A 24,826-nucleotide genomic window follows, 5' to 3' on the forward strand; every position below is an offset into this window, starting at 1 on the left:
CTGTGAATTGTTTTTAACACTTTCAGTGTTTTTCTTGTGTACACACAAATCCACAGGCATGCACAGTTCTCACCTTTCTTCTGGTTTGGTCCTGTTAGTGCTGTTTTCTTCTAATAATAGAAATATATTTGTAATTACTGATTATCACTTTTTTGGAAGTGGTACTTTAGAAATACTGCAGCTCAGATACTTCTTAAGACCAATTGTATTTAGGACCTGTCTCACAGCTGTTAAGTTAAAAATTTATGGTTCCATAATAACTTCCAGATTACCCACAAATGCATGTCAGTGCATAATTACTTCCATCTGAAATTTGCATTTCAGTACATTGGCTATGGAGTAGTTTTAAGTCTCTTAGTTTTCAGAAGTATCCCTATATGGAGTAGTAGAGAGTAAGATTTTTCGAACAGTCATGTTGCAGTTACAATCAGAGTACTGCATTAAGTTAATTTTTCCACTTATGTGACAGATCTTCTCTGAGATAATCATATTGGTTATTTATAAGCTTAATAATTTTAAGACCATTTAGACCATTTTAACATGCAGCAATGCTATAATCATCTTCACCACCTTCTAGAATATTAAGTATGAAACTTATTTTCTTCAAATAATTTTTAAGCACACTTTTGTTAATTCTCTTATGAACAGTTATAACAGTGGCATTTAACGTTAACAGTGAAGAGTTCCACTTGTTTATGATGTTTTTGCTGTTGTGTAATACACTTTAAAAACTGCATTTGTTTTTATTCAAGTATTTCAAGTGTATGTACTTTAAAAAAAACCCCTGATTTCTTTCCCGAGTCAGTGCCATCTATTGCCATCTAGTGAACGTTTATAATATTGCAATATGCTGATATTTGATCCCCAAGTACTATTAGGTGAATGGAATAACTTGTGCTATTAGTAGATTAAGAATAATAATAATAATAAAGTAACTCTATGTGAGATTGGTATAAAGAAAGAAAAACTGATTATCTTTTCCTAACATCTTTCTTTGGCTGAAAACCTTCAGTAACATTTAATAGGGAACAATCTTGTCAGGATTGATGCTTGAAAATATATTAAAAAAAATACTTTGATTAGATTTTGGGCCTATAACTATTCAAATCTATTTTCATTATCCTCAAGTTTAATTAGGTTTATTTCATGTCATATCGCTTCTGCATTATTTATCTGACTCAAGGAATTCTGTTTATGTAGCACGATGATTTTTGTCTTTTTAAATATGGCCTCATTAGTTTCATAGCTAAACATCTAATTAAGTTATTGAGGTGTAGAGATACATTGTTTTGGAGGTAGTGAGTGAGATGCAAAGAAGTGGTTTGCCCACACTTGTGCAGGAAACCTGTCCTGTCACAAGTCCCCTTTAACCTGGGAAAATCTTCCCTAGGTACTGAATTCTGCCTGCTGTGTCCCTTCATCAGTGTGACCGATGATACAGTTCAGTAGCAGTTTAAGGCAGGTTTACTATATTTTTTTCCTGTTCCTCCACTTCTCTTTGTATACTCTTTCTCAAAGGTATTCTACCTTCCTTCTGTGCACCACTATTGGACTTAACCAACTGAAAAAACCAAAGAAATGGTGGATCTCAGGGATATCGACTGAATTGGATTTTCCCATTTCATGTAAACAAGGGGGAACTTAAGGTGGGAGGTAGAAATACAGCAGCAAGGGAAAGGGAGACCATGTAACGTGTCATTGTAGAATTCCATTTACAAGAATTGTGGGCTTAAGTCGCTATGAAAGTGTACCCTGAATATAGCAGCATGAGGGAATATTCATTTAAAATGCAACTGATTATGTGCATTGCTTCATTTCAACAGTCTTAGTAGCAAAATGCCTGTCATTTTACTAAATCACCATGGAAGTGTCTCGAAAACTTTTTAAGTTCTTTTCATCTGAGCTAAAATCGCTTTTGACATTATCTTACCAGACTTTTACCTCTGAGGAATAAACACTTAAGTACTTTCCATATATATTATAATTGCAGTCTAATTAAAGGCGCATTTTGCACTTTTTAGATTTCTGTTTCAGTGTTGTCTTAGCTTTTGTAGAACTTGTAAAACTTGCTCTTCGTTTAAAAAAAAAAAAAAAGCATTAGAGTTTATTTTAATTTGGGTCTAATACAATTAAAACTGTACCAAGAAGGAGCTAACAGCCTGTACTAGTGACGTAAGGGACTGATGCCTAAGGACTTCGGTTCTGCTATGATTTAAAGGAGAAGGACGGCATGAATCATTGTCTTTTGCCTAACTGTGCTGCAGTACTGCTCTTTGGATTCATAACGCTCTGTATCGCTGCTTTCATAACCCTTCCACAAGTGCACTAGACAAGAGGAAGGGTAAGTTACCCATGTCCTCTCTTCCCAAAATACAGTATTTATAAACTATACACTTTGTATAACTAAAGCTGATTTTTAGTGTAGGGTTTATTGAACTTACTCTTAGTGTTTTATAGATAGTGGTGATTTATGCTTATTTATAAATATCTCATAATTAATATTTTAAGTACTTAAGGTGGTGGTGAGTGAAACATGAAAATGTGTAACGCAGTGACCATGAAGGGAAATACAATTATACTGCAGTGCATTAAAGGAAAAACAAACCCCATTTTTTATTTTTGTGCAGGTAGATCCAATGGCTTACTAGAACTATTTTGGCTGAGTATATTTTACATTAACTCCAAATTTTCAAAATAAAAGAGGTACTGAATTATAAAACAATAGGCCAGCTCTCATTCATACCCTGAATTGTGTAACTTAAGTCCTTCTTTGGGGATTTTTTTATGAAGGTGTGGAAAATCTGAAGGCTTGTGATCTTCAGGAATTAAAGACCATGACCATAGATCAACCCCACCTTGAAGTCTTATGATCTCAAGCTGTAGTCACTGGGGTTTTTTACTGGCAGTACTTAATATGTTTTGCTCCTCACAACTGCAACTTGTATCAACCAAGACTTTGTTCCTTTGGGAGAGTGTCTATTTATCATTCTCTCAGACAATTTTGCTTGTATCATGTCACATTAGTAAAGCTGGGAGTGAAAGCCAAGTCTTTAGTAAGTAAGACCAAATCTCCTCTACTTTACAATGTGCTCCTTCAGAAGGAACTTTCAGAGAAGATGCTTTTAACTTGCCACAGAATAGTATTAGTCTGTAATCACAGGTAGGATACTCTAGAAATCTATTCCTGCTTCCGTGATGAGGGGGTGAAGACTAAGTGTGTGTGAAACTCACTGTGGGATCCTGGAGTAACTACAAAATTAGGTTGTATTTAGAAGCAAGCCTGGATATTTTGATAATGTTTTACAGTTTCTTCCTGGGGCCATCCTTGCCTATGCTTAGTGGTGTCTTTGGACATAAGTACCTTAGTCTCTTGTCATCTCCTGGGTAGGAGTGGGGTAGATAAGCCCAGATGCTGTGTGCTATGCCATTGTATGGAGACAGGGTGCCATATCCACATATACAGTGCATAGACTTCTAACGCTTCACCTCTACTCTCACATTTTAGGAGGTGTGAATGTTTACGTACTCCTAGTAATAATGCATATGCTGCTGTACAGTCACGTGATGAGGAATGCAAAAGGAGAGGAGGGTTTCTTTGCCTGAGTAGGCCCTAGTTCTAGGCCAAGTCCATGAAACCCCTGCAGCATGGGCATCCAGAACATTACTTGGCTGCTTGTTGCTACCAAGTCTGGTTGCTACCTACAGTCTGGTTACTACCTATGGTAGGGAGCTTGTGGTGCTACAGTTGTGCAAACAGTGGCCTCTCGTGCAGCTGCTTCTGGGCGAGACTTTTCTGCAATTGAAATTGCTAAACTGTAAACTAAGCTACAGAAGAACTTTTCTGTTTCTGTCAGATAACTGCATGATCTTTTGGGAGTTGGTTTCTGTGTCAGTTTGGGGGTGTAACTGTAAAGCCTCCATCAGTCACAGTCGTGTTATGCATCTTTGTTGTGTAGCCTAAGCCTTAGAGTGTGCGTGAGACTGAGTGCTGGGTAAGGGGCAGCTGTAGACCATAGAATGGAAGACAGTGCAAAACCTCAAATTTCATACAAAAAAATCATTTTTCCAGTAAGAACATTTTTTGCTTAAAGGGATAGAATTCACAGTCATAGACGATCCTTCGGATTTTATAAATGACGCTCTTGCAGGTATTAATACTTTGTACAAGTGTGGATGGGTTTCTTGTAAGGAGCCAGATCAGAGGGTCCCTATTCCAAGTTTTTTATGCCTGCCTAACACAGTGGGACTCCATGATCAATGACATCCTTTAGTGAGAGCTGTTACAGTGAAAATTGTGTTTGTCCTAAGTCATAAATTCATGAAAAATTTTGGTAGCATACATTTCATCACATTTGAATTCTGAATGCTAAATAAGTCAATTTAAATAAATATATATTTTTATGTGTGTGGTGTGTTGTCTTTGCTCTGAACTCTTTCCTTTACCAATAATAAGCATGAACATGGCGTGGCACACTAGAAGTGGAATCAGCTTTACGCGTTAATAATTAACTGTTCAGAATTAATTATTATACCCACAATAAAAACATTGTTTGCAAAAGAAACATCCTGCAGAGTGCCTCCTGGGCTGTTTAAGTCAGCCTCTGCTATTATAGGACATATAATTTCTCTCACATACAGATCAGGCTCCAGAGACTTCTCTTGATTTTTTTGTGTGTATGAAACAAGTAGTATGTTCAAATGGTGACCTGGTACACAGGTCAAGTAGAATCATAGTATAGTTTGGGTTGGCAGACATATTTGAAGGTCATTAGTCCAACACACACTCCCTGCAATGAGCAGGGACATTTTCAACTAGATCAGTTTGCTCAGAGCCCCATCCAATTGACTTTGTATGTTTCCAGGGATGGGGCATCTACTACCTATTTGGGCTACCTGTTCCAGTATTTCACCACCTTCACCATAAAAAATTTCTTCTTTGTATCTAATCTAAATTTACCCTCTTTAAGTTTAAACCTATTGTCCCTTGTCCTATCAGAGCAGACCCTGCTAAAAAAGTTTGGACCCATCTTTCTTATACGCCCCCTTTAAAAACTGGAAGGCTGCACTAAGGTCTCCCCAGAGCCTTGCCTTCTCTTCTCCAGGCTGAACAACCCCAGCCCTGTTCAGCCTTTCTGCATAGGACAGATGCTCCAGCCCTCTAACTGTTTTTGTGGCCCTCCTCCGAACCTGCCCCAACAGGTCCATGTCTTTCCTGCGCTGAAGACTCCAGAGCTGGATGCAGAGTTCGATCCTTTTAAGTGTGACCTGAAGAAAAAAAAATCATTACACCTGGAGCACATTGCCTCCTCAGACTAAGCAGGAGATGAAGTACCTTTACCAGTAGCTGTGACCACATTAGGGACAAGTTAAATGAGTACTATAATTTGACCAAGAAAAATGGTAGGGTAGGGAGTATCCCAGGTTGTCTGTGCGGTTTTGAAAGATGTCTTCTGTGTCCTAACACCCACCACAAATTCTTACATTAAGTTGAAGGGCAAGACTGTCGGGAAGCACCCAATTACTATATCACAGAGCCCTGTATCTTTGCATATACTTCACTTTTATAAGCAAAGGCAGGCTTTCTCTGTCTCTGCTCGGGATTTCTCAAAGAAGCTATAGCTGAGGCTTGTGCAGCCCCATGCCCCGTGAATGTACCTTCTGTAGCTCTTCCAATCAGCCTAGAGCACGTGCAGAGTTTCTCATGTGTGCCTGCCAAAGACCATGCAGCCAGGCTCTAAAGGTCATTTACTGCCCAGATCACTGAATTACTGTGGTTTAACCATGAAACAGCTGGACTGCAGTAAGCAGTCACATGGGCATTTCTTTCCTGTGGGAAATGGGACCATGATTTTGTTTAATCTTCTGTCACTGGTCATTATCTGGAGGGTACAGTTGTACTGCAGCTTGAGCAGGCAGAACTCAGAGCTGCCACTTCTTTGTTGCCGGCATGGGGGGTTTACTTGCAAAGCTGTCTGGAGTTCAGAACCAGCCCGCAGCTCACTTAGTTTTAGCCCAAGTCGGTTTTCTGTTTAGATTACCTGGTCATTTTCCTTTTACACAGTATGGTAGAAGGGAGCAAGGGTTTGGGTGGAGGGGTAGAAAAGGTCTTGTTTCCTTTGGCAGTAGTGCTAGTTTATCATCTGAAAATGTGCATGAGTTGCAGCTTCTGTCACAGTGTATTTTTCACAAGTGAAGAACGTGTACACAAGGAGTTCCCAAAGCTTCAGAACATAGTTTGTTAAACCACGTAAGTTATACGTATATTTGAAACTTGAGACACCGTATAACCCAGTCACACACAAGGCTTTTGATTTTCATCTTAAATCAATGAAAAGTAGCAGTTCAGATTTTTTGCTCTTGACATCTAGCTACCAACAATATGATTCAGTTGCGGGGGGGAACACAACAGGAAGATCCCCGGTGTATGCAGTTCCAGTATAACTGAGAAAAGATCAGCTACTAGTACCTGCAGTGACAGGTAAAAATTCTGTCCCGCTGACACGTTGCAATTACTTTAATTCTATTTTAATATGTTGTTAAAAAGAAGAGGACATAAAGGCTGAGGAATGCTGAACTTAAATATCTGGTTGTGTGCTTTTCACCCCTTAGGACTATGTGCTTGCTGTAGATGCTTATCACACCATCATCAAATATTACCCACAGCAAGAGCCTCAGCTGTTGAGTGGAATTGGAAGGATTTTCCTTCAGGTATGCATTTTATTCTAAATCTACCAAGTAATACTGCTGTTGACAGCTATGTAGTGAATAACTGTTGCATTTAAAACTATAGCTATTTCTATAGGGCATATATCAAATTGTAGAGGCAGTGGTCAAAACAAAAAATCTACCACATGGTAGTCCGTAAAGATAGGCAATATAAAGTATATAAAATATACTTTATATATATATAATATATATAAATAATATATAATATAAAATATAATATTAAATGTACATTAGGAAACAAAGAACATGGTGTAGAAAATTATGCTACTACTTTGATTAAATAGCAACATTCTGCTTTCCCTAAAATTAATGGTAAAGCTCCCATTGACTTGAGTGATCCAGGGTTTCACTAAAAATCTCATTTCTCACTGCCTCAGACTGCATGCAGCTCTCAGCCCCACTGTATAACTGCCATCTTCATCTAGAAAAAAATTAAGTTTCTTTCTTCTGTCTGGGTTATATCACTGAGAAGACAGGGGAGGGCACATTAAAAAAAAAAACAGAACTGCACAAGTATAAGTTTCCATGTAGCTATGTACTTACATAATAAGTAAAAAAAAAGATGTAAGTACAGTAGCACATTTTTGTTTACCAGAAAATTATGCATTTGAATAATTAGTACTTGATTGTTTTATTTTTTAGTATATCACAAGTTCTTTGCAGTTCTTTCATATTTGTGATACTGATATTTCAAGCTGTTCGGTTTTTATCTACTTTCTGTTATTGTTTATTATAAATCTAATTTTGAGCTGTCAAATATTTGCAAACAACCTTATTTGTGGCATTCATGTCATTAAATTGTATAGAAATGGAGTAATTTCCTCAATAGATGATTAAATCATTAATATTGTTTCCAGGAAATCATAGAATGTCATTCAAACTCAGTTATGGATTTTTGGTTCTCAGCAGGAGTATGTTTTGACAGTGTAGTAGACATGTTTGTCTTTAAAAGTCTCTGGTTTAAAGTGGATCTCCATCACTGTAGAACAATTTTATGATATTGGCTGTGTGCATTAATTATTACCTAACTAGGCAACCTCATAAGTATGCTTATTAACAGAATCACAGAATGGTCGGGGTTGGAAGGCACCTCTGGAATCATCTAGTCCAACCCCCTGGTAAAACAGGGTCACCCAGAGCAGGTTGCACAAGATTGTGTCCAGGCGGGTTTTGAATGTCTCCAGAGAAGGAGACTCCACAGCTTCTGTGGGCAGCCTGTGCCAGGGCTCTGGCACCCTCAAAGGAAAGAAGTTCTTCCTGATACTCAGAAGGAACCTCCTGTGTTGCAGTTTGTGACTGTTGCCGCTTCTCCTGTCGCTGGGCGCCACTGAAAAGAGCCCGGCCCCATCCTCTTGACACCTGCCCTTAAGGTACCTGCAGGCATTGGTAAGGTCCCCTCTCAGCCTTGTCTTCTCCAGGCTAAACAGGCCCAGCTCTCTCAGCCTTCCCTCACAAGGGAGAGGCTCCAGTCCCCTCGTTGTCTTGTTATCTCTCTGCTGGGCCCTCTTCAGCAGTTCCCAGTCTCTCTTGAACTGGGGAGCCCAGCACTGGACACAGCACCCCAGATGCGGCCTCACCAGGGCAGAGCAGAGGGGCAGGATCACCTCCCTCCACCTGCTGGCCATGATCCTCCTGATGCACCCCAGGGTCCCACTGGCCTTGGCCACCAGGGCACACTGCTGGCCCATGGGCACCTTGCTGCCCACCAGAGCTCCCAGGCCCTTCCCCGCAGAGCTGCCTCCCAGCAGGCCAGCCCCAGCCTGTACTGGTGCGGGGGGTTATTCCTGCCCAGGGGCAGGACCCTCCACTTGCCTTTGCTGAACTCCATGAGGTCCCTCTGCGCCCAGCTCCCCAGCCTGCCCAGGTCTCGCTGAATGGCAGCGCAGCCTGCTGGGGTCTCAGCCACTCCTCCCAGTGCTGTGTCACCAGGAAACGTGCTGAGGGGACACTGTCCCTTCACCCAGGGCACTGATGAATCAGTTGGACAGGACTGGACCCCGTACTGACCCCTGGGAACACCACGAGCCACAGGCCTCCAGCAGGACTCTGCACTGTTGATCACAACCCCCTGAGCTCTGCCACTCAGCCGGTTCTCAGCCCACCCCCCTGCCCACCCATCTCACCCACACTGCCTGAGCTTGGCTATGAGGGTGTTATGGGAGACAGTGTCAGAAGCCTTGCTGAGGTCAAGGTAGACAACATCCACTGCTCTCCCCTCATCTACCCAGCCAGTCACTCCATCAGAGAAGGCTATTAGATTGTTCAGGCATGATTTCCCCTTGGTGAATCTATGTTGACTACTCCCAATAACCTTCTTTTCCTCCTTATGCTCAGAGATGATGTTGTAGTTTAAGCTGGGTCAGCAACCAAGCACCAGGCAGCCACTCTCTCACTCCCCCCTCACCCAGAGGGATAGGGAAGAGAATTGGAATGGAATGTAAAACTCAGGGGTTGAGATAAGAACAATTTAATAGGTAAAGCAAAAGCTGCACACGTAAGCAAACAAAAGCAAGGAATTCATTCACCACTCCCCACCAGCAGGCAGGTGTTCCCCCATCCCCAGGGAAGCCGGGCGCCATCACACATAACGGTTACTTGGGAAGAGAAATGCCATAATGTCAGGTGTGTGTCCCCTTCCTTCTTCTTCCCCCAGTTTATATACTCAGCATGATGTCATACGGTATGGAATATCCCTCTGGCTAGCTTGGGTCACCTGTCCCGGCCGTGCCCCCTCCCCATTCCCTGTGCCCCCACAGCCCTCTTGCTGGCAGGACCCAAGATACTGAAAAGTCCTTGATTTACTATAAATGTCACCCAGCAACAACTAAAAACATCAGTGTGCTGTCAGCATTGTTCTCACACCAAATCCAAAACACAGCACTGCACCAGCTACTATGAAAATTAACTCTATCCCAGCTGAAACCAGGACAGATGACCTCCAGGGTGAGCTGTTCCATCACCTTTCCAGGGATGGAGGTGAAGCCGACCAGCCCGTAGTTTCCTGGGTCCTCCTTCTTGCCCTTATTGAAGACTGCAGTGACATTGCCTTTCCTCCAGCCCTCAGGCACCTCTCCTGTCCACCGTGACCTTTCAAAGATGATACACAGTCGCTCACCAATAACATCTGCCAGCTCCCTCAGCACTCAGGGGTGCGGCCCATCAGGGCCCATGGATTTGTGGGTGTCAGGTTTGCTTAAACAATCTCTAACCCAATCCTCCTGAAGCAAGGGAAAGTCTTCCTTTCTCCAGACTTCCTCTCTTGCCCGCAGAGGTGCTGTAAAAAATGGTACTGTGCATGATACTGTTGGAAATACAGGTTATTAATAGTTGTGGTCTTACTGGGAAAATGACTGGGTACATTACTGGTACTGCCTTGCTGACAAGAGTGTCTGCCCTGGTGTCACACTCTGCAGTCTGTTAGTAGCTTGGTTTGCTATAGAAAAATGTTCACTCAGGAGGAAAGCATCTCCTAACTTTGGAAAGTATTACATCCATCCGATTTCAGAAGTGGTGTTCACAGGCTCCGTACAGAGTCACTTGAAGTCACTGATCTCTGGGATGTTGGCTGTGACAGCAGGCCTTTAGTATTCAGTGGGTTTACTGTCAGAACCGAGCATAGCAAAAAGGGAGTATGAGGAGTCCTTGTTATTTTTTCATGTGATTCTAGATAGTAGTTAATAAAAAGCATCACTTCTAAACACAAATGTTTTCCTTTATTCTGGCACCTTAAGGGATGAATTCTTATTGTTGGGCACATTGTCGTCTTTTTGACAAAATCTTCGGCTCTATCTGGAGGGTGCTGTTGTAACAGATGCAAGATTTTGACGTATTAAGAGAAATAAGGAGTGCACAGGGAAACAAAACCAAGACATTAAAATTGAAGAAAGATAAACATTTTGCAGGCCTGGGCACCATCATTTTGGTAAGATTACTGTGCAGTATGTGTGTACTGTTGACGAGACACTCTGTGAAAAAAAAATCAACAAAACGTCTTGCAGGTAAAGTGGGAAAGCAGTTTTTCTCATATTCAAATGTCACAGCTTCTCAAAAACAGGTAGCAGTTCCCAAATAACCTCAGACTGTTCTGGTAACTTTGAACATTATCCAAGAGAGGCATAAGGGAGCCAGATTTCAGCTGCTTATCAGTGCCAGGTACCGTTTGATAATAGATACCACACATATGAAACAAAGCAATAATGTAGAATGAAGTGTAAGCCGGGAGTTAAATAGAAGAAAAGGTAACCTTTTTTCAACATATAAAACCTTGCTTTGTGTGTGATATTTTTTTTTTCTTAATTAAATAGAGTTTACTAGTTTAAGGCACCACGTCTTCTTTATCTTAGGATGTAGTGGGGCGTAAAGAGGCCTCGGTCTGATGTACAGCCTTTAGCTGCTACCTGAACTTCAGTGGGAAGTGAGGATGGGAGAAGTGAAGAATGCAGGAAAAGACAGAGGCTATGGCAGAGAAATTATCAGAAGCACTGTAACTCTGTCAGTGATCACTTACCTGTAAAATAGAAATTCACATGAAATGGGGAAACAGCGAATACATTTTAGTCTCTAGGATTATATTGTATGTTGACTCTGCTTGCTGGCTGACCTATCCAAAATTGCCATTTAAGTAACGACATTAAAGAATTTACAAAGTGGAAAGCTGCCTGCCCTTACCCTCTGTAACAGATTGCTGCAAAACAGGGTTAAAAGCAATAAATAAATCCTAGGAGTACTTAAGAAAAATAATCTTGGTTTCCAGACAAACAACAAACTTAAGAATGTTGGAGGCTTCTTGTTAGAGGATATGATTATTAGAGGTTAATGGAGGAATTTTCATTTTTATTCAAAGTGCTAATTATTATTAGGTACTGAAGTCATGTTTTCTGAACAAAGTTAAGTAAAATTAAATTATGAAGACCACTTTAACATTTTAATAATTAATTAAAACTAATTCTTTCTTTTAAATCTTCTGCCAAAAAAGGGGAAAAAAAAAAAGAGTAAAATGTTTCCCCTCAGTGGGAAAAATGAGAATTAAAAGTTTGTAATGTTTGCTGAGAAGATAGAAGATGCGGCTAAGAAATGAGAATTCTTCACAATCACAAATAAGGTGTGATTAGCCTCAAGGCGTATTAGATTTGGACTCATCAAGCTCCCAATGGAGCAAACCGGTAGCTTCCTTTAGAAATTGATGGTTAATTGATGGTCTTGTGGTTAGGAGCTTCCTAATTTTCAGGCTACAAATATTCAAGGACAGACTCATTTACATTTGTGCCTTTAGTTAAATGTAATTATTTTCTTGGTTGTTTAGACCTTTAGTGGTATTTATAGAGAGAAATTGTATCCTTTGCCATTATAATTCAATGTATAAATTTTTAGAATTAATGTTTGTTTTGCTTGAGTCCAGTTATGTAACGTCTGGGAGAAGTGCGTGTGTTTCATTAGGTAAGCTGTTAATGGGCATTCCATAAATGCTGGTAGATGGACAGTTGCATCTTTTGAGTGCAGTGTTCAATTGGATCACCCCCTAAACGTAAAGAGTAATCATTTCTTCGTGCTGTCAAGGGAGAAGTCTTACGGTTAGAGGTAAAGCGGTATCTGTTATATTAGTGATATTAGTAGGGCTTTGGATACTGCCACTGTGATACTCCCATGAGCAAATGGGGAAGAAATCTAGATGAGATCTTAAGATGGGTGTCTGAGAAGTGTACTTGGAAAGTCATTTGCTGGTAGACAAGAAGGACTTGCTGGATGATCTTTTCCACAAGGATCCCTTTGGGGTTTGCAGTGCTTGTATTCTTTGGTTAGGTGCTTATATGATGGAATCAGACGCATGCTCGTAAAATGTACAGATGATCCCAAGCTGGGAGTGGTACAGACACTATGAAGGGCAGGATCAGAATGCAAAATAATCTTGACAAGTTGAGAAACTGAAATGTGACATTGGCTGTGATTCTAACAGCAAAGGCAAACTGCTACCAACAACAGGGAGTAATGCACAAATACAAAACGGGAAACAGCAACAAGGCATTGTTCTGTAGAAAGGAATTAGGCTAAGGGTAAGCGAACTACGCATGGGTAAACAAACGGGACTTCCAAAATACTGTGGCATAAAACCAGACAATATTCACATGGGAAACATAAAGTAATTGTTCCATTCTCACTGCTGGTGAGAGATCAGTTGGAGTGTTGTGACCTCTTACGTGAGCACTTGGGGAGGATGTGAAGTAATGGGAGAGTTCAGAGAAGAACAGCAAGAATGAGCAGAGAATCCTGGAAGCATTATCTATGAGAAAGGGGTGGACACTGATTTGCTTGAAAACTGATTCTCATTCTAGAATAAAAAACATAGGGGAAAGTTCAATAAAAAATTTCAAGTATAGAAAAGGCTGTTGAAAAAGAGGACTTGTACTATTCTCCCTGACCACTATGGATAGAGAAAAAAATTGAGGTAAAAAGTGCAGCAAGATAGACTTAGAGTGTATTTTGTAATACTAAGGGTATTTAAGAATTCTGGAACAAGTTTCCTAGGGAGGCTGTGTACTATTCACCATCTGAGAGCTTTAAGTAGACTTCAGTGCATTTGTCACAAATTTCTGGTGATGTGGTCCTGTTTTTGAACAAACAGGTGATCTCTTGAGGGCACCTTGAATCTTCCCTGAGCACCTGAGGGCTGCCTGGTTTCCGTGGCTTTATGCTCCTGGACTAGTTTAGTTTTACTCCTTTCGATAGATTTATTTTACCCAGTATGAAGTTTTCCATCTCTCCAGCCTTAAATTAGAAACTCTATTGTGAAACCTTACCAAAAGTATGGGTGGCCTTCATGAAACATATGTTGTTAACTTACTTCCCAAAGGGGTCGTCTTCAATTTTATTTTTTTTTTTTTCATTTCAAATAGCAATGTATGTGACATATCCTTAGGTGAAATACGCCCTCCTTTCTAGGAATCCTCTTCCTCGTCCTCCCCTCCCACAAAATCTGTTCCTCTTTATGCCACCTTTCAAGTCCCTCATCCCTTCAGTCTGCGCGATCCACTTGCCAGTATTTTTTAGTCTGCAAATGGACTGTCTTCCCCAACACCCTCAGTGGCCCATTGCACTGAGGTTTTCTGACATGTTTTGGTGTGACGCGCTGAACTCATCCTGTGGTCCCTGGCTATGCCCTGTAAGCTGTGGGTTAATCGAGTATGGGTCCTACGCTGCGGTATTCCCGTTCTCTTGCCTTATTGACAGCCTCTGCCTGTGGGCAGTGTCTGTCTTCACCTCCTGCAGAGCCAGCGCCCAGCCTTACTGGAAGTAATTGTGACCTTTTCTCATTTTCAGCTAATTTTACGAACTCTGAAGTCAGTCACAACCAAAGAGCCAAATGAGGAGTGGGGCATCCCTGCCATGCAGTCCATGAATGCTGCACAACCCACAGCTGAGAAACGCTGCCTTAGATAAAACTGGGAAAATTTTTGGTGTTCTTTTCATGACCTTAATGTGGCTCCTCCAACACCTTGTTTGATAGCAGATACTACCCAGTCATCTTGGTGCCAATTAGATAATGGACTTTGATTTCGTGTTCTTATCCTTTATAAAAGATATAATCAGATTGGATCTCTTTTGTTCTTATTGTGGTAACTTTCCTCTGATTTTACTGTCTAGATTGGAGACATAAAAACTGCAGAAAAATATTTTCAAGACGCTGAGAAAGTGACTTACAAATTGGATGGACTACAGAGCCAAATTATGGTTTTAATGAACAGGTATATAATTTAATAACTAAATGCAGTTTTAAAATACAGTTTTGCAAAGTATGCATTGTGAGCATTAAACTACCCTTGAGACAATCCCATTCTCTTTCTTTTTTATGTAACTACATCTGTCATGAGACTGAATGGCATATAGACCCAGGAGATCTGTACTGCTTGGTACAGTCATATTATCCTGGATTGGAATTGTGATCCTTCAGTTGATTTTACAAAGCTTTTTCTCATTCTTCCAGGCATTGCATATTTTCTCTCTGCTTTTTCAATATACATTTGCATAAATAACTTAGGAGAGGAGAAGCTATTCTGAGCCCTTATGCTGCAGTCAGCTCTGCTAGTAAAGTTACCGCCTGGTAGTTTCAAACACTGAGCCTACGTAGTAGTAAATCAAGCTGCATGATGGGGAACTCAGTTTGTAATGGTTAGCACATTGGCTTAATACATTTAGAAAGTACTATTCAAAAGTGCTCTGAAAATTATATAGCATGGCTAATTTCACAAGGAGAAATAATTCCAGGAACAGAGTATCTGCATTTAAATTAATAAAAACACAATGAAGACTGTTGCTTTGGTAGGCAGAATATATAATAGCCAAATGATCCAAGTTGTCATTCCATTTGTCTGTAAATCAGTGTCTCCTTGCTGGTTGTAATTACACCATGAAGAGCAAATGTCAGAAACTCTCACATCTATAACAGGAAAAATAAAAATTATGTCCATTGTTTTTAAAATATATTATCACCTTGGGTTTTTGAGGAGAACTCATTCATGTCACTTACTTTCTAGAGCATTTCTCCACCTCGGTCAGAATAATTTTGCAGAAGCTCATCGATTTTTCACAGAAATTTTAAGGATCGACTCATCAAATGCTGTGGTAAATCTCAAAATTGCTACATTTATAAAAACCACCTAAATTGTTCTCATAATGTTTCATTTTTGGAGTTAATTAGTACCCAGAGTATGCTCAGAGCTTTATAGGAAAATTGGGTGTGGCATGTGTGCCAAAGGACTTTTACTATACAGAAGGATAAGAAACAAGATGGGATGGGAAACGAAGAACCATTCTGTATGAAGGGCATAAATACTTAGGCGTGTAGAAATTCCGAGGTATTATGTTTTACGGGATCTTTGCAAAAGCTTTTTTTTTTCGCATTCACTGTTTTTAGCGTAGACATGCATGTCAGAAGAAGAAACGTCAGCTGCCAGCGTATATAAGATTGTTTTCACACAACATTGAAGAGATACTGTAATTTTAAACATGGCATTTTTAACACATTGCATATCAGAGCCTTGGATTCCCATCACGAGGGCAGATCAGAGAAGAGCTGTTCATTTAGTTTTGGGTTTTCTACATTTGGCAGCTTTCAGTGCATGGTCATATAAGAGTGTGCCTAAGAACTGGGGCAGCCTTTACCCCCAGTAGTCTGCTCCAAGGCCATTTATAGACTGAGTTGAAGAAGCACATGAATTGCATTATTTTGCAGGCTGTAAAACAGTATGTATTATAATCACAGTAATGTTTCCTGAAGGGAGAGAAAAAGAGGGTTTTTTAAAAAAACCTGTGTTCTTCCTTTATCTGTGGCTTTCAGAAGGTTTTTGCTGCTAAACATGTTCTATGACTTTGTACTGTTGGTGTCTTTCGTAAAGACCTGTTCTGTGTGCAAAAGAAAATGGAACCTGACTTGATCATTTATGATATATTACCTGACTTGATCATACATGATGTATTTAGACGGCCCTATCGGCTGAATTTATTTAAAGTCAGTTGTAGATGCCTTTGTGATAAGGTAATTTCTTCCTGTTGCTTATGTGGATCTTTTATATGTAAGCCAGAGAGGAAAACACTTCTGAAGATATAGCGAAGTCATTAAAAAAAAAACCCTATGAAAATGACAGCATGCAAAGGCTTGTGTAGTTTCTGAAATGTGTTTCTATTGACTCAAAATTGAGTGACTATGTCCTGTACTATTTATATTTCAGTTTAGACTGTCTTTTAGAGTTTCGGCTCTTAGAAGTCAGCAGGTCCTACTGGCACAGAATAAATCCTGAGAATAACAAAAAAGAAAAGGATTGGATTGTACGACTGATAATGTATTTTAGTTACTTGCCTGCATGCGTACACACAAAATAGTAATTCTTAGCATATAGTAAATCTCTTGTAACTAGATGCTGGGCTTCTTTTTTTCCTTTTCTCTCATCACTTGTAAATACATGCATATTTATATATATATACATACACACACATTTATTTTATTTACTTACAATATATTTTTCTCTAGGCTAATAACAATGCTGCTGTTTGTCTTCTTTATCTGGGAAAACTGAAGGATTCCCTTCGGCAGTTGGAAGGAATGGTTCAGCAGGACCCTAAACACTACCTGCATGAGAGTGTTCTCTTTAACTTGACAACTATGTATGAACTGGAGTCGTCTCGCAGCATGCAGAAAAAGCAAGCGCTTTTAGAGGCTGTAGCTATCAAGGAGGGTGACAGCTTTAATACTCAGTGTCTCAAGCTAGGATAGATCATTTCCAACTAATTTCTCCAACAAGGCTGATTTTTTAAATGGTATATACTCTTGCTAATGTGTAAATGTGAAATAAAATCTATTCAATTATGAATATTCAGTGGCATTACTAAGAATCTGTTGTCTGTCACTGTCCTGTTATTGTGAGGACTTTGTGCTGACCTAGAGCCAGCTTCATCCCTGCAAGTCTGTTCCTGTTTATTCTTCATTACAGTGTACTCTCTCTGTATATATATATATATGTATACAGTCAACTACTCTGATTCTTTTTATAAGAAAAACTGAATTTGACCTTATATTGTCTTGATGGTTGTTACAGTTTTTTCAGTAACTAGTGAGCAAATCACATGAGCTAATTTCATCAGCTAAGAGTTACTGGCAGAATATCAGTATGTATATTACAGAAATGGAATTCTGAACACTCTTCACTTGCTTCTACTATGTCTCATTTTGCCCCCATCAAACTATTATTGTACCTTTATATGTCCACTGCTCTTGAAGGAGGTTGCTTGATCACCGCCACACAGAATCACAGCATGGTCGGTTGGAAGGGACAGCTGGAGGTCATCTGGTCCAACCCCTCCATCAAGCAGGACCACCTACAGCAGGCTGCCCAAGACCGTGTCCGGACAGTGTGTGAGGGGATCACACAGTCTCCCACAGTGGATTTCCCACAGTATGAGGAATTGTATAATCTGAATGATACTGAACGGTCTCCCTATACTTTCTTGCTTTTGTGATCCCATTAAATCTTTCAGATTGAAGCGTTTGGATTCTGGAAAGCTGTGGGTGCGACTGGAGGATTTCTCTATTCCCAAACTACTACTTGCTTCAATACTTTTTCCCTCCCTCCCTCCCGCTCTCCAGCATCTCTACTTGGAGATGAGTGCATGTGTATTTCAGCTCTTACCACACTACAGCTGTCTTCCCCACGCCTACCCTAGAGCCTGTGGATTCCTCTCCGCGTAGACAGGCATAGCTGCTCCACTCTGGCGTTCTGCTGGGTGGAGAAACGAGCCCTGCGTGTTAGGCAGAGTGGAAGCACAAGCCATTTCAGCTCAGTTCCTCTCCTTTCCCATTACTAAGTGAAAACACTGCACAGAAAGTATTTCCCGGGGAAAAAGGATGGAGAGTGAGACAGAAGTATCTAAGGGTTAGGGTACACAAAGTGGAAGCAGCACAAAGGGTGGTGCAGAGCAGGACACAAGGCAGTTACCACTGATGCGACACTATCAGCATACAATGATTTTGGCATCCCTTGGAACACAGATTTTTGGAATCGCAGTGCTACTGTGGTATCAGTGTATTTCACATCTCTGCCCACATTCCCCCTTTGATCTGTATTGTAAAGATTCAATCCAGATACTCCCGTTCCCTGTACATGAATACAGTATATACATCTGTTCATTGTTTTTTTATTGGTTTGAGATTTAATGTTTAGCTGTCATAAATCACTGCCATGGGACAAGTCTGTAACTGTACTTGTTATGTTTTTATACCACATCCATCAATTAGTTCTCACCATCTTTAAATACTCCCAGCTGTATTTTTAAGTGACTAATAATTCATTTTTATGCTTGTCCAACTGGAGATAACTGTACAGGGACCAAATAGTTGTCCTCAAAAATCATGTCTGAAAACTCCTGCAAGCTGGACATGCAAAAAACCAAGAATGCCTAAAAATCATGAGCATCTCAAAAGACAAGCTTGTAGCTTATACAGAGACAGTATTTGTTCCATTTTTACAGGATATATATGTTTTACAGGTCATACCTGTACACTGAAAAAATGGCTAGTTATGTTTCACTCAACTGAAAAAAATAAAATCAGTTGGTATTTCTGTCTCTGGCTTGGCCTCTAGGTTCCACAGCTGGAACTGAATTAAAACTTGTGCAGCACCTGGGTAGACTTGTCCTAAAGTATCACTACTAAACTACAAAAATTATTCAGCACCATCTGCTTCAGCTGGGTTTAAACACCATTTATGTATCTTTAGTGAGTATTAAAATGCAGTGAAATAAAAGTAGTTACTTTTGCATTACTCTTTATTAGGTTTTACATTTGTTTTAAATATTGCCATGGTTTTTGACAAGGTTTAACAGTTTACATTGTCACAATTGAGTTGAAATCTGTGTAGTTTTCAGTTTGCCACAACTATTAATCTGAACCAGTATGTTAGTCTGCTGTGCTTATTGTAAGGAATTTCAGTAGTATGTTTTCTCCATCATGGCTCACTCTTCTTGGGCATGGGGTTTCTTAGGAGACAGAAAGAAACCCTGCTATGTGACCAGCATTATTCTCAAAGACTTTGAGAGCACTGAACAATTTACCAGGGCGGTCGTGACAGAACAAGGGGCAACGGTTTTAAACTGAAAGAGGGTCAATTTAGATTGGACATAAGATACTTATGATGAGGGTGGTGAGACACTGGAACAGGCTGCCCAGAGAAGCTGTGGCTGCCCCATCCCTGGAAGTGTCCAAGGCCAGGCTGGATGGGGCTCTGAGCAACCTGGTCTAGTGGAAGGCGTCCCTGCCTATGGCAGGGGGTTTGGACAAGATGATCTTGAAAGGTCCCTTCCAACCCAAACCATTCTGTGATTTCAGTTAAAAAATCTTACAATTATATGTAAATTAGTGTCTTATAACAGAGGTTCCCATGCATTTAACTGAAGGTTAGGTGTCGTGTTACAGTGTTAACACTATCACCTACACCTTCAGGGAGCTTGATTTGTCTTTTCCAGTGCTAAGTAGCATGATCCATCATTACCCAGCATGCTGAAGCCACTTACCTCTATACAATCGAGGAGTAAAATGCTTCCTTTTTTTTATTCAGCGGTGCCTTATACTCACTGCACATGTAAATGACAGCCTGTGTTCTGATTGGCAGAAAATAAAAATATATGATCGCAGTAAGAGTCAAACAACCATTAAAAAAGAAACACTCTGAAAACATAATCCCCTGTTCTCCAAGTTTCTCTAAATTCTAATTCTTATGTATTACTATATAAGTCTCACTTCAGTATGTTTGCTGTGTTCTTACTAGTAGAGGCTTTTACTCAGATAAAAACGCCAGTAGAGGAGACTTGGACTGGGTGACCTCTAAGCTCAGTGAGCCATTAAACAAGTGACATCCTGGTAGACTTGCAGAATAATTAAAATTTAAATGCAAAGGCGTATTATCACTGCTGGGTGTATGCAAATTGTTAACTGTTTATAAAATGCAAGAAAGAGTATCAATGTCACTTTATGGTTTGGATTTAACATATATACAAGTTAAGTGTTTGACTTTCCTATAATCAGCCAGTTACACATCTGAATGCTGTATATGGTGTTAAAGCATTAAACCTAAGGACAAAATTTGTCCTCAAAACATTAATTACACCAGGCAATCCTGTTAAATTCAATGGATTCAGCTGAATTTAATGAGGGTTCCTGGTGTAAATGAGGGCAGAGCTCAGTTCTAAAACACAGCATGCATGTGTCATCTGGCTAAGTGAGAAAAGCTGTGGAAAGTATAGCCTGAATGAGCTGATTGTTGTATTCAAGTCTTAAAGCTTAATGTGCCTTAACAGAAGTTTTGCATTTAAATTTCCTCTTTTATTAAAAGAGGAGCAAAGAAGCTGTACTTCAGACATTCAGATAATTACATTATGCGCAGAGACCCTGATCCTCAAAAGGACTTGCACATCTATCTGCCATTTCTAGTACCTAATTGCAGTTCAGGTGATGATGGCAGCCCCTAACCAGCTGGTCATTTACATTTTCCTGGTCCCTCAGTTGAACGGGACTGGACCTGTTAAATATTCCCCAAAAGGCATGTGCAGACATGCCTGAGACTCCACAATGGATTTCAGCTAGTGGAAAGGATGATCATTCCTCCACCTACCTCATCCTTCATGTCAGCAAAAGCATTTGTGCAGCCATGTGCAAGCTGGATGAGCTCACTGACCCCGCGGAAAAGCTCACCAAGCCAGCAAACACCCTCTCCAGATTCATCTTCATCCTGAGGCTTTCAACGCAAGCACATGCTGGGAAATACCACCCTGCCTGCGTAAACTGCCAGGTTTGCTGCACTACAGCGGCCTAAGGAGCGGCAGACAGGCAATCCTCTGAGGTTTTGCTGCAGGCGTTTGCAAATCAAATTGCAGAGGGGCATAAATGGGGTATAGTGTGCGTGCATATCTAAGTTATGTCTGTGTTACTTGTATGTCAGCTGATGTGCTTAATCAACCACATGCACTGTAGCTGCCCAGAAGAAGATTGCAGGATGTGTGGTGTTCCCATGTCCAGTTGTATTTAGCTCTAGTGAGAAACACGCATTTCCTCTCCATGTCAACTCGCAATCAAGAAAAGTATGAAAACGGGACTGAAAACTCAAATATAGATGTAAATTTATCCCAAATAGGTAGAACCACAGCAGCCAGAGTCATCCTGTCCGAGGTTGCACAGGTAGCAACCTAGATTGCTGCAGTCCTGAGCAGAGGCCAGAGAAAACTGCAGATGTTGGAACAAGGTGAGGTTTACCCATTAGCTTGTACCTTTAGCACGAGTTCAAAGGAAGATGCCATCCACCCCTTCCAGCCTGCTTTTTACCCACTGAATAAACACTGGGGAAAAAATCTATCTACCATTGAGGTACTTTGCAATGTAGGAACCTGCACAGTTTTTAGCATTTGAACAACGGTTCGAACGCGAACAAGGTCTAGCATAACTTTCAGGCAATACTGCAATGCTATTTCTCCCAGTTCTCCCAGTCAGCTCAGAAATTACGAATTTAAAGATTATCGTCTTCAAGGGTGTATGAGATGGTCACAGTCCTGGTGTTAGGGAGGAACAGAAAGGTTTGGGTGGGGAAGAGGATCCAGGTGCCACCTTTCCAAGCTGTTCTGGGTCAATACCTGGTCCCATCCTAGATTTGGACAGTCATTTGCAGATGTTTATTATGTATGAGAGTCATTAAAATGAATCCATCCAAAACCCAGCAACAATGAGTTGCAGTTTGCCCACAAAGAGGGAAAAAAATTAGATGTTACTTGTTTGAGGCACAGGGAAGGAAGGAGGGGGAAGGTGCCTCTCTGGCTTTGAAAAACTGACAAAACCGTCAGTGCTAAACTGAAAATACTGAATTAAGAAGCTACAGAATAAAATTGCTACTGCTGTTTATAAAAAAATCCACGATTTGCAGTGCAAAGTGTGAGCAAGTCCTTCAGATGCAGGCACACATTCCAGTGGCAGGCAGCAGGACTGGGGCTGCAGCAGCAGCGTGTGCGAACCCAGCCACCACTCTGCACCCCCGTTATCACAGTATCGCCAGGAACAGCTTCCCTCTCTCCCATGAACAGTGGGTCAGCTCTAAGTGGCCTGAATCCTTGGGGGGGGGGGGGGCGGGGGGAAGCCTGAAGGTGGACCCAAATTGAATTCTCCAGGCTCAAATGCCTGTGATCACAGGAGAAACGAGCCCAGAGCCTGGCTTGCCTGCTCAGGGCCGTGTCCATGGCCAAAGGCAATCCTGGTGCCACCCAGCCCGATTTTCCACCAGCTGATGCGGCTCATTGACAGGCACAACAGCTACTAATCGGCACCCTGAGCAGCAGCATAGAAGGCAACGAAATGGAGGGGCGCTTTCAAAATTAGCACAGGTATCACAGACAGAACTGTAGCGAGGGAAGCCAGCACTGAAAGAGATTCACAGCCCTTTAACTGCTGAATCTTTTCCTCAAGTGTTTTGCGTTCTGAAATTTTGCTTCTTTGTCTTATCTGGATATTCATATAGTTAATAAAAAACGAGAGCTCAGTCGCATAAAAGAAAGGTTTTTCAAATTGCAGGTATAGTAGAATACCTTTTTGCAAACACACAAGATGCTTTGGGAATTAAGCTGTAAAATCATTAGTGCAGCAAATCAGATCAAATCTGGATCTTTGGACCAGGAATATTTAAATTGTAACACTGCTTCATCCCCCAATGAGTTGATAGGTTTATTTGGCTTCAGGAAACAGATGACAACCGGCAGTGACCCTATTTTGGGAAGAGGGAAGGAAATCTGAGAATTTCTATCATTTTCACTCGGAAGACTCTCAAACAGATGATGTAATTTTTGAGCATAGCACAGGTCAGTCCCACAGCCTCTGCCTGGCCAAATATCTAAATCCACGATTCGGCTGCTAGGGATATTCTCAAAGCAGTGTTCAGCTGCCACCTCGGTCTTTATGTGCACTGGTGTCTGCCAGCTGATGTTAAATGATTGCCTCTGTCAGGAAACTGTCCCTTCTCCTAAGTTCCTAGCTCAAGCTAAATCCTGGAGTCAGAAACCAGGCAGGAGAGTGCCTGTTCTGCCAGTAGGACCCGTGCTCTGACTGCATGAAGATTTTATACTTGTCGAGTTCAGCAGCCGGGCCAGACAGGTACCAGCTCCTGCAGCTGCTGGGAAGCAGCACAGCCCCTGCTCTTGGCAGCCCCCGCCAGCAGCGTTTCCCTTCACCCATCTGTAGGCACCCCGAAGTGCCTGATGTGGAAGTTACTACTTAACTGGCTGTGAAATGTCTTTGCATTAGGATTTCCAGCCAAAGACATTTGCCATTTAACAAGGGAGGGCAGCATCACAGATTTTGCAGCCACCTGTTTGCCCACCTAATTTTTTATTAAAAACCCCACTGGCCATCCACAGTTCGCTTTGAGTCCGCTCACAGAGCAGCTCTTTCAAGGTGCTCATGAGAAAATGGGGTATATGCCATTTGGGAAAAGTTTGGATTGAAGTGGAAAATAATACACAGGTACCAAAAAAGCTATCTTCAAACCCCTCAGTTCAAGTACCATTTCTTCTACCTTTTTTTTTTTTTAAACTCTAATCCTGGAGGATTTGAAATATTCCCCTTGCTGAGGTAATGCTGCCAATGTGATGTTGCTGGAACCACTTACATAAATTTTCATACTACATCAATGCACCCAGATTTTCCACTAGCTGCAGTGAAACAGACTCACGTTTTTGGACCAAAAATCAATTTCACTTTGCACTTTTAGATATGTGCAGGGGCGGGGGAGAAAAGAAAAAAACAAACACAAAAAATTGCCATGAAAAGAAACTGCATTTTTCTTCTGAAAGAACGGCATGTTCTCCCTCCCTTCTCTCCACTCTCTGGAGTGTTTCCTATTAATATTAACGTTTTTTTCTGCCCAGCTGTTTCCTCACAGTGTAATCTCCCATGTAATCTCTTCACAGGTGTGGAATCTTTATACCAGCTCCAAATGCTTTTTTTTTTCTATCTGACAAAAAACACTTCCAGAGAGCAAAGCTTTCACCCTTTCAAAGACACCTATAGCACTAAAGGGCACGGTCTCAGAAGTGTTGACAGTAAGACCCCCACAGCCCCCACCACCTCTCAGCAGCAGAATGCATTGTGCTATGAAAATGATGAACGATCTTTAGCGGGGTGATCATGTGTTATTCGTGACAGCCAGGAGATGGGAGCTGTACCGGGTGTATATATTCCTCCAGAGAGGCAACAAAACAAGGTGGTTCAGTCCTGCTTCCCAGGTCACATCCTACATCAGCAAGCTGTTGAAAGCAATTGCCGCGGGCAGGCATTTTACTGTCCATCCCTCATTACTGCCTCCAAACTCTAAATCTCTCTAAATCTCTCCCAATAAGAGTGCATTCATTACCTGCTCTCGCTTCCCAGTTGCTCCCCCAGTCTGTTATGGGATGCCTGTGCTGTAAATGGGAGTTCCTGAGAGCCCACGCTGCTGCCTCCACCCCTCCTTTTGCAAAGAGAGAGATCAAAATGGAAAGGCCCATCAGGGGTATGAACGATCTCCTGTTGACTTTGTTAAAAAAA

The 24,826-nt window shown here is 41.1% G+C and overlaps 1 protein-coding gene across 4 annotated transcripts in view; it reads left to right on the top strand.

Moving 5' to 3' along the window:
* Positions 1 to 17,087, top strand: part of TRAPPC12 (trafficking protein particle complex subunit 12) — a 61,772-nt gene extending 44,685 nt beyond the window's left edge. Inside the window, exons 9-12 of one of the 4 annotated variants that reach the window (XM_056343125.1) lie at positions 6,610 to 6,708; positions 14,365 to 14,465; positions 15,255 to 15,342; positions 16,748 to 17,087. In XM_056343125.1, coding sequence (XP_056199100.1) covers positions 6,610 to 6,708; positions 14,365 to 14,465; positions 15,255 to 15,342; positions 16,748 to 16,990 — 531 coding nt within the window. In that variant the 3' untranslated portion in view covers positions 16,991 to 17,087. The other 3 variants (XM_056343126.1, XM_056343128.1, XM_056343127.1) reach the window with 3 other exon arrangements.
* Positions 17,088 to 24,826: the final 7,739 nt, after the last annotated feature.

The sequence above is a fragment of the Falco biarmicus genome, chromosome 6 (genome assembly GCF_023638135.1).
Source record: "Falco biarmicus isolate bFalBia1 chromosome 6, bFalBia1.pri, whole genome shotgun sequence".
Taxonomy (NCBI): domain Eukaryota; kingdom Metazoa; phylum Chordata; class Aves; order Falconiformes; family Falconidae; genus Falco; species Falco biarmicus.